At 32.9% G+C, this 21,625-nt stretch overlaps 2 protein-coding genes across 2 annotated transcripts; both read right to left on the reverse strand.

Annotated features, from left to right (window-relative positions):
• Positions 1-7,248: 7,248 nt before the first annotated feature.
• On the reverse strand, positions 7,249-8,304 carry LOC105155595 (zinc finger protein ZAT10). The gene has a single exon (XM_011071489.3). It carries the CDS (start codon positions 8,209-8,211, stop codon positions 7,435-7,437), a length of 777 nt encoding a protein of 258 aa, XP_011069791.1. The 5' UTR covers positions 8,212-8,304; the 3' UTR covers positions 7,249-7,434.
• A 10,801-nt stretch (positions 8,305-19,105) lies between these two features.
• Positions 19,106-21,311, reverse strand: LOC105155858 (uncharacterized). Its single transcript, XM_088877880.1, has 5 exons — positions 20,655-21,311; positions 20,307-20,558; positions 19,907-19,972; positions 19,726-19,791; positions 19,106-19,334 (listed from the first exon to the last, which is right to left on the reverse strand). Exons 1-5 carry the CDS (start codon positions 21,219-21,221, stop codon positions 19,236-19,238), a joined length of 1,050 nt encoding a protein of 349 aa, XP_088734006.1. The 5' UTR covers positions 21,222-21,311; the 3' UTR covers positions 19,106-19,235.
• Positions 21,312-21,625: the final 314 nt, after the last annotated feature.

A 21,625-nucleotide genomic window follows, 5' to 3' on the forward strand; every position in this document is an offset into this window, starting at 1 on the left:
CAATAGTTCTGTGTGGTTGGTGTGCCGACCACATGATTGAATAACACACTTCCTCTCCTGCTGCTGCATCTATAGTTGAACCTATTACGCCTAAGTTAGAGTGGCAAGCCATCAATGTCTTTGATTCTCTATTTTTCTCGAATTTTCTGTTTTAACTTAGTGGTTCTGAGTATCTGTACATTAGATATTTGGGTCTCGTTAGATGTGTTGCTATTTATCGAGTTTATTTATTTATTTATTTTTAAATAAAAATAATAAATTATTATTTACTGAATAAAATCATTCATAATTATCAATATCAAGTATTCATACTTTACAACAGCTAACAACTATAATAATCATATAGTAATTATCAGTATTTGATAATTATATTTAATCAACACCTATTATTAAAGTGGATCAACACATACTATTATAATAGAATCCATTATATATGTTAAGGGTGCTCACGGTGCGGTTTTTGATTTTTTTTAAACCTATTATCAAATCGAATTGCCATTGGCGGTTTTATAAAATAATTTTTAAAATTGTCGCTTTTGGAACCAAAATTAAAGGTGCGGTTTTGTGCAGTTTCGGGCTGTTGCTGGCGGTTTGGCAGTTTTAATATTTATAACAAAAATAAGACGTTGAGACTAACAAAAGAATCAATAACCGAAATAAGTGTTTGTATATAGAAAACGAGAAAAACCTACTTTATGCACATACACCTCCAACACTCTCCACAACTTTAAGTAGACTAAAATATAAGATCATATACATTAATCCAACAAGGAAACATTTAATCCAACAAAGGTTAATGGTCGATTTTAGAGAGAATAGAGTAAAAGACAGAACAAAAATAGAGGGAATTAGAAAAGAAAGAAGAGAAAAGAGGGAGAAAAAAATAGGTGAGGAAAAATGAATGAAAAATTCAGACAACCATTAAATGGGCTTAATAATTCCATCTTTGATAACATATGAATTTTGGAATTATTTATTTCGAATATAAAAATTCTTCTAAAAAATTAATTATTTTATCAAATTATTATATATAATTTAAAAATTAATTATGTATTTAGTGGTGTGGTTCGATTTTTGGTGATTTTTTTAAGTTCTAAATTAAAACCAAATTAATAGTGCGTGCACTTTTACTCTTAATTTAGAATTACAGTTTGAAAAATAAATCATGAAAAACAGTTTGATTCGGTTTGATTCAGGCATTTTGGACTGTTTTAAATTTTTTTAATCATCCCTAATATATATTGGTAGTGTTCAAACCTATGACCTTAAACTAACGGCTCTCAATTAGGCCTCATCTGCCATTTTATATGAGTTTTTTGTAATTTGTTTCGTTGCCTTAATTACCATGGTGGAGGAATTGATATTGATATATATATATATATATATAACTCAATTTAATAACATACTAATGAAATTAAATAATTATTATTTGAATAAGAATCGGACTGTTCGTTTCTACTACAATATTGTCGGACTGTTCGTTTCTACTACAATATTGAATAACATCATTGAATAGTTGTTGTTATCATACGATCAATTTTTGTTATTAATATTAGTAAATTCGATGTATTTCGAGTAACACTTGAACTTATTTAGTAGATTGAAACAAATTTGAGGATGTTAAATATAATTTTTCAAATTATAAGAAATTTATGTGTAATTACACCAAATTTCAGGAAGAAAAATATAATTATCCCTAAAAAAAACTATTGAGTAGAGCAAGTTGCCAACCTTATGCAAGCCGACTTATTTCAGTAGAAGCTTCCACCAATGGTAGCTCGTAAATTGATAAATGTACAACAATAATGCTTGGGAAAGTCAATCAAGACATGATCAACTTATGCGGTCGGCTTCTCTACTTATATTTTAGGGTAAATTTACCATAATTTTTTTTTTTAAATTTGGTATAATTATGAATACTTCTCATTGTTTGAAAAATTATAAATAATCTTTTGATGTTTGATGAAATTATATAAGTCATTGATGGGGGTTAAAATGTCAATTTTTCTCTTACTGTATTTTTTTTTATTTTTTTTTAAATTAAAAACTTATAAAAACTCGAACGGAATGGATGAAAAAATTTAAACTTTATAAAAAAATTATCCACTTAGTCCTTAAAAGATATTTTTTTAAAAATAAATAAAATTATAATTTTTAATCCATAAGGGCATTTTGGCAGTTTACATAAAAAGTGAATGAAAACCTAACGGATTAGATTAATTGTTAGACGATCGTTAAAATCAGGGAGGTACTGGTAATTTTTCAAACAACGAGGGTGATGAGAGTTTAATTATTAAAAGACAGAAAAGCCTTCATTAAGGGCATAATAGTCATTTTTACCAAGATCAGCGCAGGAGGTCGCGAGTTGGGTCGTTCAGGCCAGCCCCGCACGGGTTGACCCGAAATTTGAAGATGGCTGAGCACCGCACGATTGAAGCTAGGAGCCCCAGATTAAGACACGTGGAGTGGTCTACAGTGTCAAATAAGACCTTATAAATACTTCAGATCTGACGCACTCGAGGTAACTGGCATTTATTGCATTGACTCTTTGACTTTGGATCGCATATTTTTATCTTGACCACCAACTAACTTGGGCGTCGGAGGGTTTTCGTCGGGGACGACCCCGACTAACATGACGTACTTGTTTAATTTCTCAGGATCTATCACAGATCTGGAAAGGATCCGTGGCTGGATGTAGATCGTTGATCAAGGTCGCTTATTCAAATCAAATAAAAGGGAGTATTTATAATTATGCCAAACTTTATGAGAGTTGATTATAATTTAGCCTATATTTTATTCAAAATCAACTATTCAAGTCTGGCTTTGATTTAATATAATACACTACACAAAGTATTGGAGGTTAGTGGTGGGAGGTTTTTGACTTGGACTTGTACACGTGAAAATGAGCTAAAATTGTATTTTCTTTTATCTCATAACTTAAATTCGGTAAATTTTTAATCACATTGAAAAAAGGAGTTTTAAAAATAATGCAAAAAAAATCTTATTTTAAGTTTTTTTATGACCCTGATAAAAAAATTAATGGAGAAATTGATATAAATATACGGTTCTGCGAAGGAAAATAATCACGTGATATTATTTTTTATCAATTTTCTAACGTAAATTAATAGGGGGACTGAAACTGAGACGTTTTATTAATACTACTAAATGTGGCACATTCTATATATGTGCATAATTTTTAAAAATAAATTAAAATAAAATAGTTTTCTAAATTAGATATTAATATTTGTAGAGTAGAAAAGCACCAAAAGATATATATTAAGATAATGAGTTAATATAAATATTTTGATTTATAGAAAAAAAAAACGACAAACAGAAATAAATAATATTGTTGGAGAAATCAAAAAAATACATGAAAAACAAATAAAAACAACTACCAATTAAAGATAGTTATGAGAAATCATAATAGATGAAGGAATTAAAAATTTTAAACTAATTGAAATAAATAATAAATCGAAAAAATACTCTCATTATTATTATTATTTAAATAGTGATTACATATCACAATAATATAATAAATATATTGCTTCGATTAGTAAATTCATAAATGAATACTTACAGTAAATTTATATTAAGTGAGACAAACACTCACACGTCTGGTAAAACTCGAACCCATGATCTCGAGCGTATTAATAAATTCTCAATTTTTAATCATAGATTAAGACGTCATTAATAAGAAGATTAATTAATTTGAAAAAGCAATTAAGGGTTACATATATGTCATCCTAATCACCTCTATCTTCTTGTTTACGTACAAAATGAGAAATAATTCTGCCACCTTATGCTTTTGTTAAGAGTCCACTTATCCATACTAAGGTAATTATCTACAATTACACCCTTAATTTTTAAAAAGAAAAATCAATTTATTATATTTATCCAACTAGTATTAGGAAAAATGTAATTTGGTTAATTATTATGGTTAAAGTAAATAATCGTGACGAATACTAATTAGGTACGACTATGCAACGGCTATTTAGCCGTTGTTTCTGCACACACTAGAAGAAATATTCCTTTTGATAATAATTAATTTTTATAATTAAAAGTAGAAAAGTGTAGCAAATACTAATTCACTACAGTTGCGCAGTTGCGCAATGGCTAATAACCGTTATTTTTGCAAGCGATTTCAAAACATTAGCCACGATTAAAAATTATAGCAAATATTTTGACTATAATTATTAACTGTGGTCAAACTTAATTTTTTTAATGATTTCTAAGCCATGGTTATTACAATGTTGATATAATTAAATATTTTGTAGTGAAATGATGTTAAATGATTAGTCATGGCTGGAAAAAATATGACAAATGTTGATTAATAATGTTCATACCTTAAGTTTTTGCATAATTGATTTTATTTGACTATTGTAGATAATATTATGCTAAATTGTATAAATCCTCCTGTGTTTTAAAAACTCAACAAAAAATCCCCCTCTAATTTGAAAAGAGGCAAAACAACCCCATGTGTTTTAATAAATTTAGCCCAATTGCCCCTCTCTGTTAAATATGACTAATATCATTAAATTTTTTATAAAATGACAGTTATGCCTTCACATATTACATATTATTTTTTTTAATGACCATTAGATTCAAATTTGGGCAACGACAGATCTGATCTAGGCGACGGCAATGTCGCCCCACAAAAAAAAAAAAAAAAAAAGTAACGACAGTTTGGGCGACGCCGTAGCCCTTCTGTGAGGGGCGGTCGCGGTCCACCCAGATAAAAAAAGGGTGACGAGGGGGGGGGGGGGGGGGGTGGGGCGGCCTTCGCCCCCATTTCTTTTTATTTTTTTAATTAATTAAAAACAATTTTACATAATTATAATAATTAAATATATATTAGTTAATTAAAGATAATTATAATAATTATTATACTTAAATTATTTAAATATATACTTTAATTAAAAATCCTTTTAAATAATTATAATAATTATTATATTTAAATTAATTTATAACTTATAATAATGATAATTGCTAATATTTATATTAATGTAGATATCTAAATTTGAAAAATAAAATTTATTATATTAGTTTTTGTAATGTAATTTTTTATCTTTTATTTTTTTATTTTAATATTTAATATAAATATGTTTAAGATAAAAGAATATATTTTTAGAAAAGAGAAAAATATAAAAAAAATCAATGTAACCATAGTAATTTTACATACAATATAAAGACATTTTAGTCAAGACAAAAAATATCAAAATACACAAAAAAAATAAAGCGCAAACGCATTTGAGGCGCGTGCATCACATCTTCCGTTAGGGTTTTTTTTTTTGCAGGGTTTAACAAAATACAAGGATTTTTTTGCCTATTTTCAAATCACATGGGTTTTTTTAGCTAATCTAGGAAAACATAGAGGGGTAAAAATGAATTTAGCCATAATATTGATTCGTTATAATTTTTAAGCTGTAGTCATTTATAATGTATTGAATAATCCATTTCTTCATAGTTTAACTTAATTGCAAATTTTCTGGGTTAATATTTGACGTTACAAGAAAATAATGTTAGTGACAAAAATAAAATAATAATTTTAAAGTTTGTAACTAATATATATATATATATATATATTAAGTGTTAATAATTATTATTACCAAATTGTCACTATATATGTTGCGCTAATTATCTACAGCGACAACTTGATAGCACAACTTTCTGTTACTAATTTGATCTAATGTTATTTTTCACAAAATAATTACGACTAATAAAATTCTAAAATTTATTATCATGATAAAATAATTTTTTTTTGTCACAAAAAATATATGTAAGTTTTTTTTGTCATTAATTGGATTTAAGGATCATAATCGCTACTATTCCAAAAACTAGATGACTAAAATCCCTACATCCAGAATTAGAGGGCGAAAATTGCTAACCTCTTAAAGATACAAGATCATATTTGCTATTTAAAATTATAACTTAGATTGTCGCGTTATTAAATTCACTAAAAAATTCAATTTAGGTGCTGACATGACTGATGACTAGAAATTAGTCGAAAATTGACTAAAATTATCAAAATTTTTAAAGTTATATAATCAAATTACCAATTTTAATTTGAAATGACCAAAATTATCACTTCCTAACTTATAGGATTAAAATTATATTTTTTTGCTAAAAAATAAAAAAAAAATAAATTTAGAATTATTCGAATATTCCAAATCAAGAAAAATAAAGAGAAAGTGGGTAGAGTAGTAAACAGCAATTTCTGTATAGCATTAGAGAAAGAAAAGAATATTGGATAAAGTGTTGGCACGCGGTGCAGATGCACCGCGTGAGATCCCCTCAGCCTCAGGACAGCGTTAATACAGTTGAAAAACGGTGGCAGCCTCTCATTACAATCGTGCCATCTGTCCCCACCATGTAACCTCAATCAAATACCGTTAAGCCGTCGAATCAAATTAATTAGAAAAGGAGTATTAGTATATTTATTATGTGATTGGTCACTTTTCTTTAACTGTATATCAATTACACAACAAATGTATTATACTTACTATATAATTAATTTAGATTTCGTCGAATCAGATGCGAACCGGAATTTTTCCTCACTAAGAATTCTTCAGTGCATACAAAATCAATGATGTGAGAACTTGTTGAAATTGACGTATTATAAATAAGTTGTATTTCGTGAATTCGAATTCTACCGCATGTTTGATATATTATTTTATTTATTATAATTTATTTTATAATATTTTATTATATTAATGTATTTATCGAACTAATATATCACTTACTTATTTCAATTATTGAAATGTAAATATAATTATATAATTACCGTTTAAAAAACAAAAACAGAATCAACATGGTGGGTTTTTGGGACGAACACTACACAAATTTTTATGATTTAGCTCCGAGTTAAAAATTATAATAAATATTTTTATATCAAATTAATACAAACACTAAAGTCTTGGTCATTAACCGTATTTGTCATAATGTTTAACTACGGTTAATATTTTGATTGCTGGCAAAAACCACCGTCAGGAACCATTGTATATATCACATGTAGTTAATTAATATTCATTAATATATAAATATATATATATTTGTAAATAACTATCACTATATCATATCAATAATTTTTTGTACATACACATTTGAAGTAATGCTCTTTATAAAACGTTAATTGAATTTCATGACACTTTCAATGTTTTTTTGCCGTATATTGTACTGATTATTTAAGTAGAATTTTTGCCGTATTTTATATACACATCAAATACTAATTTAATGATAGTAGTAATACGATTGAAGACGAAAAATTAATATTTTTACCAAATAAATAAATAAATTAAATAATGAGTACCAAATCTATATACACAAAAAATTTCATCCATCCCCCTCAAAAGAAAAAATAAATAAAAAATAAAAAGACAAAGGTTGAATTCCCAATATTATGAATTTTCCTGATTTCTGCAGCTCTGCGAATGTTCTTCAAAGGATTTCCAACTTCGCCGGCGGCAGAAGGCGTGATTTCTTTGCCGGGTGGGGGCTTTCCACCTCGTCGTCAACGGCGGAGCCGCCGAAGCCCCGCCAGAAGTCAGGCAAAGCCGGCAGGTTCAAGTCGAACTCCCGGTGGGTACTAACAGTAGAACCCACGCCTTCTGATGAAGTCACGGCGCTGCTGCCTGTGCCGCCGTTGTTATTGCTCGGGGCGCCGCCGTCGTAGTGGCGGCGCTTGTGGCCTCCCAAGGCCTGCCCGCTCGGGAAGCACTTGTGGCAGATGGAGCACTCGTGGGTTCTCCCGCTGCCCCCAGCGGTGGCTGAGGAGGTAGTTGTCGCGGCGGAGGTGGTGGACTGTTCGTCTCCTCCGCCGCCACCACCAACGCTGAGTTTCCGGTGGCTGGCCTTGTGGCCTCCCAGAGCTTGGTACGACCCAAAAGCCTTGCCACAAACCGAACACTTATAAATCAACTTGGACGAATCAAGCGGCGGCACCACAGACGGTGGTGGCGGAACACGGCTTTGCATCTGCAATTCCTTCTGCTCCGGCGGGTGTGCGGCGGAAGTTGAGACAGCGCCACCGCCTCGAGCTAGCATGACAAGGCAGAGCGCGAGGTACTCCTCCTCAGTGGGCTCATGGCGCTCTACGCTGCGGGGACGCTTGGATCGCTTTCCCTTAGTCCACGGCTCTAGATAGCGGAGGGCGGCGGTCTCAAACTGAAACGACGGCGGAGGAGTAGTGGGAGAGTTCAAAGCTTCAAGCGCCATAATCAACCAAAGATGAAGAACTCCAAGTACTTGTTTGCAAGTAATTGTCGAGAAGAATTGTTCTAAGTTATGGAATTGAGAGCGGGAGTAGAGATTTATATACAGGGAAGGGGGAAAGGAGGGAAGTTGCGTGACAAGTGTTGGGAAAGTGAGACGGTTTACTGAAGAAGAAATAAGACATGTGGGCAAAGGAACACGTTTGCTTGAGGGCCAAGTGGAAGCTGGTGAGTGATGAGGGTAGGTGAGAGGAAGAGTAGGGTGGTGTGTGTAGTGTGTGAGAGAGAACAATTTGAGCAAGTGAGGACGACTAGGAAGTCTACTGGACTTTGTCAAAGTCAAAACTCCTACGCGGTCTTCTATTGCAATTGCACCTCAAACAATCTTACCTCACTCGGATTCCCCTTCTTCTACCCATTTTGAGTCAACTCTTCCACGTTACAAAAAGGGCCGCAAATGAGCCGTTCCCACTCGGTGTCCCGGTTGGCATACGACGACCTGCTCTTTTTGTAGGAGCACTTGCCCCATAGCCCGTCATTGTTAGGGAAATATATGACTATAGTCAATAATAATAAATTTACTCATACATTTAGTAAAATTTCGATTCATAATTCTATACTTGTTGATGTAACCTCAGCCTCCCTAACGGCACCGAAAAGCTCATTAATTGTGACTCAGTCCTTAGGTAGCTCTTTGAGATTTTTCTACAATTAGAATTGTAGTAATAACTAAGAGGTTTCATTTATTAAACTTAGAAATTTTGGTAATAAAACAGGTGGAGTTGGGCAAGCAGCCGTATGACTTTTACTCCTTTGGAGAAGTTGGGAATTGGACGTATTTCAGTCTCTTGTTATTGTGGAAGTGTGCATGAATCTACACAGACGGGCTGCGGTTTTGCACGTTGCAAATTGATGCATGACTTGGACTTTTTGCCTTCATTTTGGTCCAATTTGTGTACTCTTTTTTAGGTAAAGTGCAATAACTGAACGCTCACACGTTTACATCGTAAGCCAACAATCACTATGATACAATGGTTAAAGTCGAAATATTGTCGTATTTACGTCATGGGTTCGAATTATTATTAAAGTATACTATAAAAAAATATATTATTTAATTATGACTAATATAATTAATATATAATAAATTATTGTAGTAAATAATTATTGACTATAATCATATATGCAAAAGTTGTTAGACGTAGTTTTCGCGAGGGTGGCTAAGCTATTTGATTATGATAAATATTTTTTTATCATGGCAATTAACTGTAGTAAATAATTTTTTCATTGTGAAAAAACTATTTACCATAATTTTTAGCCACACCATTAATATTGCAACCAATAGTAATTTCTTTTCTTGTGGTATTTGGTGGATTGAGCCTATGGGTGGGCACGCGGATCGAATTTTTCGGGCCCCAACCCGACTCGATCGAGTTTGGATTTGACGAGTCAAATAATTAATCGGATTCAATTTTATTTGAAAATTGATTAAATAATATCGGATCGAATATTGAGTATAATATTGCTATACAAATACCTGGTCGGGTATTCGATAAAAAAGAAAAAAAGTAAATTATGTACTCTTCAGCTCCACTCTCCCGCTTAGGCTACCCAGTAACCTAACAATTTTCTTCATCCCTCTTTTTTTTACTTTTCACATCAAGTTTCACCCCTCTTTTTTACCCTAGATAGAGAAAATATTTTCTTTCACCATTCTTGCCGTTCACTGTTCGGCGGCATCGCTCGGCAGTAGCCATTCCTTGTTCGCGGCTTGCCATTTCCATCATCGGCCACTTTGTCTCCAAGTAACAGTAAGTCTTAAACACACACAGATATATATATATATATATATATATTGTTTTTGTATTAAAATCAACTCAAGAAAATGGGCTACCATTTTTTACACCATATTTAAAACAACTTTAGAAAATGAAAAAGAAAAAACTGGAGAACTAAAAAAGAAAAAATGAAGAATTGACAACATAAAAAATGGAGGATTGAACCCGACTAATGAGGTACTTGGTTTAATCGTGTTTGGGATCAGGTTCATTTTTACACTACTCGACTTTTCAGATATCTGACCCAAAAAATCGAACCCAAAAAATCCGATCCGACGCCCACCCTAACTGAATCTACGTCCTGACTTATTAATTATATGGATCCGATTCTTTTTACCGAATTTTTTTTGTTTGGCCTCCCTGCTTTCTCAAAAGGATAAGAATGTCGGGTATTAGATTGGTGTGGTGATGATTCTTCTTTGTTTAGTCAATGGAGTAAGGAGGAGTAATTCTCTTATATAGTTCACCTAAAACATTAGCTAAAGTCTCATTTAGCCAATGTTCATTAATTGAACATGTGTTATTCGCAGTACGGCTTTTTATCCCTGACTAAAAGTCTGCGTCAGCTTTTATTAATAAACAAGTTAAGAATAAAATTTAAATGCTTTTACCAATTTATAGCTTGATTGAGTTTGAGAATGTTTTGGTGAGTTTTGTAAGTTTTTTAAATTATTTTATAAGATGTTTGAGAATTTATAAGATATTGAAAGACGTTTGGTAAAATTTTGAGAGAGCAAACTCTTTTTTTTTTTTTTTGGGGGGGGGGGGGGAGGGGGGAGTAAGGGGTTTTCAACTTATTTCAAAAATTTTAACAAGCTCCTTCGATTTTGATCGTAGAAATGACAAAATTGTCAATACTAAAATATTATAAGTTTCTTGATCTGATTTTGTACGAATTAGATTGGATTTTTTTCAGAATTCTGTTGCATTTTCTATTCTAATATTAGACATATGCACATCATGTATACGAAAATTACGTGATTTGTTTTATTTAAGAGAAGATTTTATACAAGTTGCGTGCGTATGCTAAATAAAGTACAAAATACAACATAATATTTGAAATAATAAAAATATAATCTGACGTGCTTATAAAGTATTTTAGGGTTAATTACACTTAGACCTCCTCTGAAAATATAAAATTACATTTTCTCCCAAACAAATTCATATATTATACTTACACCCCTTTCGAACATTCTCCATTTGCACCTCACCCCTTTTTGTTAGGGTTTGGATAGAAAATACTGACCTTAACAAAAAATTTACATGAATTTTCAATTTTATGCCCCATTTAATATTCTCATGTAATAAGCTTGTGCTTATAAAAAAAAATATAATAATTTTAACCTCACTCCATATACAAATATATATTATATTTATCCGTTTATAAGTACAAAATTATACACGAAAAAATGAGGGGTCAAATTAAAAATTTATGTATTTTTTTTTTCCTAATATCAATATTTTTCGTCCGAACACTTTTTTCACAGAAACCCTAGTCCGGAATTTTCAAAAAGCTCTATAATTAACCCAATCTTTTAAATAAGTTTAGTGAAGCATCCCCTAAATACAGACGTAATGCACCTCATTGAAACAAAGGGAGAAAAGATACTAAAAAACAAAACTATTGTTGGAAGAACTTTTTGGGAAAGAAGTAAAGTAAATTAAGGAAAGCAAAGAGGAGTTGTTTACAGTCCTCAAGAAAGAATATGAAAAGTACGTATTCCAATTTATCAGTTTATTTTTATCATTACTGATTTGGATTGGAATATGCGACCTTTCTTAATGAGTTCGGACTCACAATATATTCGCACCAAATATTGTAGATAGGTCCTGAGGAATAATAGGTACATTTTAAATAGTCGGATTTGTCCCCTACTAAAACCCTCCGATACTCAAATTAGTTCGAGCCAAGGTAGAAATATGCGGTTCGAGAATTCAAATAAAAGTAATAAATGCATATTACCTTAAATGACCCAGATCTGAAGTATTTATAGGCCCCATGTGTGCAGTACAGGCTGGGCCACATGTATTCATCCAGGCGCTCATGGTTCTCAATCGCACGGTGAAATATCGGGCGGTCTAAATAGATAGTTTTCCGATTCCTCATGCAGGTCGAAGCCCTGAGGATCCGACCCGTGTGTTTATGCACGGATCGTAAGGTTTCTAGGGTATTTTTTTTACCTAAAGTGAAGGGCTTTTTCGATTTTTTCCAGGGACGGGGGTAATACCCCATCAATACGAAGTAGTATTAAAATTGAGTTTAGTGGTTAAATCTAAAATAGCCTCATGTTGAATGTGGTGAGTGTGTCTTTGATCTGGTATTGTATGGAAATTCGAACTTGTCGTTCTAGAATACATAAAGGTGGGACCCTCCCAACACCCACCACTTCCAAATATCTCCACCTTTCATAATGAAGCTTAATGCAATTTACATCTCGAGATATTACAGATAAAAAAATTATTTTTCTGTGATAAAAAATGACAAATTATCTCATTATACCTATTAAAATAAAGCAATTTACCTTTTTGTCTAATGAGGCAACTTGCTTCATTTTAAAAAATAACAGAGAATAAATTATTATATTTTTAAAAAAACACAAAAAGATAAATTACTATTATTATTTTTATAAAAAAAATAATTTACTTATTTATAATATCACAGAAAAATTACTTAGCATTTTTGTCAATGATATTAGGAAGTTCTTGAAATTTTAGGCAGTCATAGTCTCAGTTTGACACCATCGTTTCCTCATGTTGTGTGTGTAGGAGAAATTATGGCCAACCCAATTCTTTTTCTGATAATAGTATTGATGTGGCAAGTTGAAGTCAAAAGTCAAACTCAGAATTCTTATCCAAATTATTAGTGTTGAGAATTAATTAAATTCTAGAAATTCTTGGGAAGAAAAAAGAAGGAAAAGAAGAATTAATTAATTATGTTTGGTTTTATTTTTGGACTGTTTTGCTTTGTGTTTTGGAGGTAGAAAGAGAAAAATAGAGATAAATAAATATGTGTTGGAGATAGAGTGTATGTGTGGATTGGTTTTTAGAGGTATTTTAAATAAGTGGTGTATGTTTGTTGTTGGGTTTGGAAGACAAAAGTCACTGTTCATTGTCAAATCATGTCTCTTTTATATATTATATATATATATATATTGTATGTTTAATATTGTATTATTTGGAGACAAAAATTACTGTTCATTGTCAAATCATGTTTCTTTTATATTATATTTATATGTATAGAAGTTTGTATATATCTATTATATATAAAAAAGTTCAAAAATAAAAAAACACACAAAAAGGTGTGAAAACAAAGAGACAAACATTAGGTGTGCTTTATCTTATCTTAGAGATTGTCCAAAAATGAAACCAAACGTAATGAAGATTTTTGTGATTTTGTTTTTTGAAAATATGAATATGGGCCGCGAAGTGGAGAAGACCAGCCCATTTCTCAGGCTGAATGGGCCTGCCATTAAACCCGAAGCTACTTGGGTCTCTTCCTCATGGGTTTCTCAAAACAATTGTGGGCTACAAGCTTCCTATATGCTCTGTGATTTTTGCTCAGCCTTTTTGTGAATGTTTTGTGGACTTATTTTGTGGGCTTCTCAAAACAATTTTGAAGTTCTTTTATTGTAAAAGTATACATTCTCTCTTTCTCTTTCTTTCTTTATTTATATTGTTATAAATAAATAATATTAAATATTATTATAATAATTATAAATATATTTAAATTATGGTATAATATTTTAATTTATTTTTATAAATATAAATTATTAATTAGTTTAATAGTAATATGATTTGTAAAAGTTGAGAATATATATATATATATATATCAAATTATCAAAATACTTGCATATAATTTTGTAAAGTTGTTAATGTTAATAAAAAAACTAAAGGTAAGTTATAAAAAGGTTAAATTACACATTTAGCTATTTAACCAATTGACAGAACTTTGTCAATGTTTGTTTGTGCTTGTGTTCTTTCATAGTTTTGCAATTGGTAAAACGATGTAGTTGTGTAATTTTTATTTTGCATCCATCCAATACATGTCGTTAGTTTTATACCATTTGACCAACTGACAGAACTTTGTTAATGTCTGTTTGTGCTATTGTAGATTATTTTGTTAATTGGTATAATAGTGTAAAAACACAGTGTAAAAATAATACTTGCCATATAATACTAATTTTTATAACCTAAACAAAAAGATTAAATGTGATTAAATATCAAATACAATTCCCAGTTATCGAAAAGTATATCATCCAAATACAACCCAAGCTTTGGAAAAGTACATTACATCAACGACAATTCCCAGTCTCCATACTCCCTACATGCTGAAAGAGTTGCAAAATTATTTTATTGTGAGAAAGATAAATAAAAACAAGACATGTCAATGATACCGAGTCAAATAATAATGAACAAGGCTAACCTCTACAACCTTTAGAATTAGCCCGTTCATACCCTCCTTTTCCTTGTTCGTCTATGTACTATAGCGGACTGCAGGGAAAAAGTAAAAAAGTAATTTAAACAAAGATTAAAATTCACATGGACATAACTTTGATGGAATTTATAAGGTAATAACACTTAGGGCTATGACATTTAACTGGAAATCCTTCCGTTATTGATCTTCAAAGTGCAACAGCAAGAGCATCATATGTCCAGCATCGGGATCATATGAGGGTGAGGAGGCACCGGGCGTAACATCAAGAGTATCTGCAACATCTGGATCATATGATGGTGAAGGTGGAGCATTAGGAGCATTTGGGGGAGCATCGAGAGCATATGCATCATATGGAGAATATGATGGGGGGGGGGGGGCATCAGGAGAGGTAGCATCGGGAGTATATGCATCACCTGGAGCATCATGGGGGAGCATCTGATAATGATGGTGGAGCATATGGGTGAGCTTCTTGTGATGCCCAAATTACAAAATTGGGATCAACAAGAGCATGTGGAGCTAATTGTGGAGGTATGTCCGGAAGATCAATATCTACAAAAATAATAAAAAATATAATTAGAATGTTAGAAACTTGAAATGTAGGAATTCAATCCAAAATGTAAGCATAACAAAACTAAAAGAGTTAAATAATTGGTTTACTTACTTGCAGCTTGTATGCATCCATTGTGTCTCTCTTCAACCCACCATGTTATGTATTTCACATATTCTTTTACCAGTTTATGCATAACTTGGCCATTCCAAAATTTTATAGCTATTCTAGCAGTTGAAAATTATAATGATCAAATTTTTGTAACGACTTTACGAATACAACAATGTAGGAACAACCTTTCTAACTATTTTCTTGTTCCAAACATATGAAATTTTTCTTGCGAAAAACATTTGTTGATAAAACGTGATGTCAACAAATGTTTTTCGTTTCAAAGTTGCCATAAAGGCCGTTCCTATTGAAATGGCCATATGGTCGTTTAAAAGAAGTAGTTATAAATCTCGCATTTTTTTGTAGTGCCAGTTTGCCTGTTGAAGGAAACCCCATCAATTGTGGGGATATGAATGTAAAATAACTATGTATTGATTTATTGGGACTTGCCTGTGAGACTGGAGGATCAAGCCTAAAGTCCCATTTAAACGGTTGAGGAAGCATTTCGAAAGAGTGCCAAGATGATCCGCACATGGATCGTTATATCAGAGGTTATCTTCTTTTCCTTATCGAGACTGTCATGCTACCCTGCTGTGATACCAAGACGGTCCTACTTCCCTACTTGTATTTCTTGATGGACACCAACATTGCAAAGCTGAATACCTTCACTTGGGGAGTAGCTGCATTGGCCAGAGTACAAAATACTATGGAGTCAACTCAAACAGGACCTTCAAAGGAGCTTCTTGGTCGCTCGAATTTTTTATTCTAGAACGGATTCGTGTGACCAGGAATGACTATATCAAGATAAAGTAGAGAGTAGATCCATTTTCATTGTCACACTTTTTCGACCTTCATGGGTTGGAAGTCGTATGAAATATTCAATATTCCACCATAGAGGATTTTCTTCACCACTGCAGTTATGTTCGACTATAATATTATTAACTACCACAGGCCTGAGTTGGCACCCCGTCAACTTGGATTGAAAACTAGATCATAGTGCCAAATATATATAGGAAGCAGTTGAAGATGACGAAAAAAACTAGTTAGGTTATGCATAAGTTGGTAGAAAAATATGCAAAATACATAACTTGGTGAGTCGAAGAGATACAACAAACGCATACAAGCTACAAGTAACTAAACAAATTTTTACCTTGATTTTATTTAACTCTTTAAGTTTTTTTATGTTTATATTTTGGATTCAATTCCCACATTTCAAGCATCTAACATTCTAATTACGTTTTTAATTATTTTTGTATTGGTCTTTTGGATAAAGCTCCACAATTTGCTTCACATGCTCTTGTCGATCCCAATTTTGTAATTTGGGATCATAAGAGGCTTTCCCAGGTGCTCTCCCCTGACCATCAGATGTTCCCCAGGATGTTGGATCATATGATGCTCTCAATGCTTCCCCCTCACCATGGATTATACTGGACCATTATGATGCTCCCGGTGCTCCCCTTCACCATCTGATGCTCCCTTCATATTATGCTCTCGATGCTCCCCTTCTCAATCATATGCTCCTAATGCTTCAGATGCTACCAATGCTCTCGATGCTCTCCCGAATGCTCCCAATGCCCCCCACCATTATATACTCCTGATGCTCCCAATGCTCTTGATGATGCTGGGATTATATGATGTTTCTGCTACTGTAGCTCCAGTTTGAAGATCAATGAGGAAGATTTTCAGTTAACCATTTTAGCCATGTAAGTGTTATTACCTTATAAATTTCATCCAAGTATGTGCATGTGAATTTTGGACTTTGTTTAGCCAATAGCATGCATTGTTTTATTCTTCTATTTATTGAATTTATTTATATGTACTCGCTTATTAAGTTATTTTTTTATATTTTTCCTATAATCCCTAATATATAAACGAAAAAAGAAAAGGATGGGATGATCGGGTTGATTCTAAAGGTTGTAGAAGTTAGTCTTGTTCACTACTGTTTCACTTGGTATCAATGGCAGGTCTTGTTTTTACTTAACTTTCTCGCAACAAAATAATTATGCAACTCTTTCAACTTGCAAGGAGCATGGAAACTCTGAGTCCCCGATGTAATGTACTTTTGGGAGCTTGGGGGATTATATTTGAGTTATGTTTGTTTCATAGTTTTAGCTACAACTGGGCATTGCATTTGAATGATGTTTGTTTCGTAGTTTTAGCTAAAATGGGGATTGTATTTGAATGATGTTTGTTTCGTACTTTTAGCTACAATCTACAAATATATAAACTGTTAACATAAGATATTATACATGTTATGAATTATAGAGTTAATCACATTTGATATTTTTTTTTTCAAGTAAAACAGTATTATATAGCAAGTCGATAGTAATATCTATACACTATGTTTTTACACTGTTTTACCAAAGTGTACATGTGAGTCGGTATTTTTACAGTGTTTTATTGACAATATAAAACATGAGAAAGAATGCTAGAGAGGCTTCATCCAACTCCTTCAAGGAGATTAATGATCATCATGTATTAGAAGGCGATGATGATTAGAGAAGAATGGATGAGATAAGAGAGTTGAGCGATCAAGTTGATTGCATCAGCCGACAAATTGAGAACTTAAGATATCCTGGGGTGGCCCCTGAGAATATTGTTTTGCAAATGGAGTCACCATTTATCCTAAAAATACTGGCGGAGGCCTTAGCTTCTAGAGTAAAGATCCCTGACTTGTCTAGGTATGACGGTGATAAAAACTTTAAAAAGCACTTGACAACATTCGAGAATATCATGCAACTTTATGGATTGTCAAACGCTTTAAATTGTAGGATACTTATTACCACTCTTTATGGGCATGTGCAAAAATGGTTTTATTCACTAGTAATAGCCATATAACCAACTTTCGAGAAAGTTACTGCATCATTTCACAAGTAAGAAGAAAGCTAAGAGGTCAACAAGCCACTTATTCACAATCCGTTAGAAAAATGATGGGACCTTGAGGGACTTTATTGAAAGATTTAACACTAAGGTACTTGATGTACCAAACTTGAGGATGGATAGAATGGCTTCTATCTAGATGCATGATATGAAGAAAGGACGCTTGCCTTCTGTGTTAGCTAGGAATCCTCCTGTTGATATGGAAGAGCTTCACCTTATTGGTGAGAAGTATGTTCAAGAAGAGGAGATGAATACACTAAAAGAGAATGAATGGAAGATCCACTCCTGCAAAGATGCTGAGCAAAAGAAAAACAAGAAAGAGAAAGATAATGCAAAGTCCAAGTTTGAAAAAGACCCAGCACTAAAGTATCAAAGATTCTACAACTACACACACTTAACCACTATAAGGGTGGACGTGTTGTTGAACATTGAGAAAAAATTGTTGTAGTGGCCAGCAAAAACACAACTAACGCCTTCAAAGAAAGGATCTAACTTATATTATAAGTTCCGCCGAGATAGAGGCCATCACATTTAGGACTATTTTCAGTTGAAGGATGAAACTGAGAGGTTGATCAGGTAAGGAGACATTAAGGAGTTTGTGTTGAGGCAAAGGCGAAAAGAAGTAAGGAGTGAAGAATGCAGTCCGTTAAGGAAAAAGTCATGGAGCAAATCTCGAAGCCATGAACCAAGGTATCTAGAGTGGCCCCTGGACAATCCACAATGCAGGAAACCTCCAATGGACGACAACAAGCTCAGAAGGGGTGTTAGAAATACCATCTCAAGTGGATCAGTATGTGGAGACTCTTCTAGTTAAAGAAAAGGTATGTGAGATCAAGTTAAGCTCTTCCAAGAGCAAATACATGCAGCTCCACCATTTGATGCGGGGTCTCTTGTCATACAATCTCAAAAAATGTCCCGTATTTATGAGTGCACTTGTCACCGTATATATAGCAGCCAACAGTTCAGGTACGTAGTCTTAATGCATTTAAACGTATATACCGAGGTATATTCACGCATATCTTGACTTTTGACTCGGGACAATACCTTCCACAATAATATGCACAAAAATTAATCTTTTTCAATTTACTTGTGTATTGTTTTTTTGTTTATACAAGAAAATGAGAATTACTCCTCATGATGGCCGAAATTTAAATAGCCTCATTTGTTTACAAGTCAGCAAACTCAATCGTCTTTCTCTAGAACTCAAAATCAGCAGCTTAATTTTAAGGCCACAGATTTGGAGAAATCTTCTGATAAATGCCAATGTCCATTCCATTGTATGCAAGAGGAGCATACATCCACAGATCATCAGAGCTTAGCAACTGTGTCAAAAAATAAAAAGAAGGAAAATTAGAACCACAAACTTTTTAATAAAATATAAAATAATATGATCTAACATAACCCTTTTCATTTAATGATTGAAGTACTGATCCCTTTCCATTTAATGATAATCACATGGATATATGCCCTTTGAGACTTAGGTATATTATAAAAGAAGTATAATAATAATTTTGATGAATTACACTAAATTTCTTACAATAATATTTTATATATAGTATAGATTTTTCTCTAAACATGGACGATATAATTGCAACGTGTTTATGTATTTATTTTTCTTTTTTTGAAAATTCGAGATTTTTTATAATATGTTCAAACTTCAAGAGTATCGATAATTAATTATCATTCTCATCTTTGGTTAAGCAAAAATATTACCTTGATTTGAAGCTGCAGAAACTTCACATAGTGGACGGCTTCTTCCAGCATTGTGCTAATGTCAACCTGATAAATCCCATTGCAAGCTTTTATGTTATGATCATATCAAATCATAAAACTTCATAAAATTAAAATCATAATATTCTACCCCAATTTCTTAAGTGAAAAAACAATCTTTTACCTTTGTTCCATTGGGAACAAGATTCTGCAAGATCTTCAATCTCTCATTAATTCTTTCCCTTCTTCTCTGAGAAATGGAAAACAGACATAATTTAGGATGAATTCAAAGCAAATCAACCTTACGTTTTGAAACAATGAGGTCATCTTATTCTTTATCGGGAATTACATTGACGCTCCTGAAGTTTGACCGATTATAATCAAATTCCTCGTTTTGCACAACACCTCCCGCAGTGTCGTGTTTTACATTACAGATTTTCCGTGAATATCATACCATTGGGAGAGTCTCTAATTTAAGACACGACTCAACGGATTGCAGGCCGAGAGTATTTTTTTATATTATATGACCGTAAAACCTTAAAACGTATTTATCTAATTATCTTCTTATGTAATTTCTCTCTTACTCTTGCGTAAAGGCTTTGAGGATCAGTTGCCGAACCCCTGGTGGCTCTTGCTTTCCCATTGGAGTTCAGAGAGGCCGAGACTTTGGATTCGGAAGGCGACCCTCCATTCAGTTCTTGAGAAGCATTGGAATCATCCTCAGAGCTGCAGCTGCTTGAGCTCTGTCTGTTTCCTCCACCATTCACCTCTTCTGCTTCATCAACCCTATCCTGCAAGATCCCTTTCTTGTTCTTTTTCGACTTATTTTTCTGCTCCTGCATCAAGTAATACCATTCCATGAGATAAAATGATGTAGAAATACTAACAGTTGTAGAAGAAAACTACTAATAGAAGTACTTCAAATCTCTTACAACTTTGGAAACTCGAGGTTTTTTCTTGGATGAATAATCCTCCGACATTGATTTATCCTTGATCTGAATCCCTGATGCTTCATACTTCCTCTTGAGCTGCACTTCCTTGCAAGAATCAGCAGTTTCTGTGGGCTGCTCCGGTTCTGCTTTCAAATGGAGAATCTCTTCCATCACATCGTCAGGAAACACCGGCACCATTACTGCATTGTCAACGTTATTGCAGTCCATGGCGTAAAAATTCACGGGCTCAGTTCTATTGCTAGAAAAATCATCATGATGAGGAAAGTTGAGACCATTAGGCAGCTGCTTATTTTCATTGCTGCTAATGCTGCTTTCTTGAGAAATGCAGTAAAAGTTAGTGCCAAGCATATGATCAACGGGGAAAAACGGAGTCTCATCAGCTCCAGCTGCCACATTCTCAGCAGCGGCCGATGGGAATTCACCGTTACTAGGAAACAGGCTACTGCTGCTGTTGCAATGCAGCAAGAAATCAGGGTTCTCCCCAGTGGAGAACATGCTGCTCAGCGATTCCCATTCTTGATCAAGAAAAGCTCCAAAAATTTCCATCTCTTTTTCTGTGTTGGGAAGATGATGAAGCAGAAAAAGAGAAGGTTTTTGAAGTGGGAATACAATCTGAATTTGGTTTCTAGGTAGGAAGTTAACTGTTTGGCTTGGAAAAATACTGGAAATTTGGTGTCATATTTATATCAATGGCAAAGGGATAAAGCATAGTAGCAAGGTATTGACTTGGTTTTTTCTATTGATTTATTTTGTAAAATACCAAATTATTAATAATTGTACATAAACTTGTTTGTAAACTAACCTCATGAGTCCACAATGGGGCCCAAAAACAGGCCAAGTACAACTCATGAGGGAGGCTAAAGTACATATATTTATAAAGAAATTACTTCAAATCTGAGTTAGGGTTTGTGAAACATCCCCCTTATAGACTTGCTAAAAATTGATGAGGA

This window comes from Sesamum indicum, linkage group LG2 (genome assembly GCF_026168435.1).
Source record: "Sesamum indicum cultivar Baizhima isolate 11 linkage group LG2, ASM2616843v1, whole genome shotgun sequence".
Lineage (NCBI taxonomy): Eukaryota > Viridiplantae > Streptophyta > Magnoliopsida > Lamiales > Pedaliaceae > Sesamum > Sesamum indicum.

Bases quoted from the DNA above. Each gene is read 5' to 3' on its own strand.
- LOC105155595 (XM_011071489.3), bottom strand. From the start codon at position 8,211: ATGGCGCTTGAAGCTTTGAACTCTCCCACTACTCCTCCGCCGTCGTTT.
- LOC105155858 (XM_088877880.1), bottom strand. From the start codon at position 21,221: ATGGAAATTTTTGGAGCTTTTCTTGATCAAGAATGGGAATCGCTGAGC. The intron at 19,973-20,306 runs GTAAGAGAGAAA...TCCATTTCTCAG, and splicing joins CTCAAAGCCTTTACGCAAGA to AGAAGAAGGGAAAGAATTAA. The intron at 19,792-19,906 runs GTAAAAGATTGT...GGGATTTATCAG, and splicing joins TTGTTCCCAATGGAACAAAG to GTTGACATTAGCACAATGCT.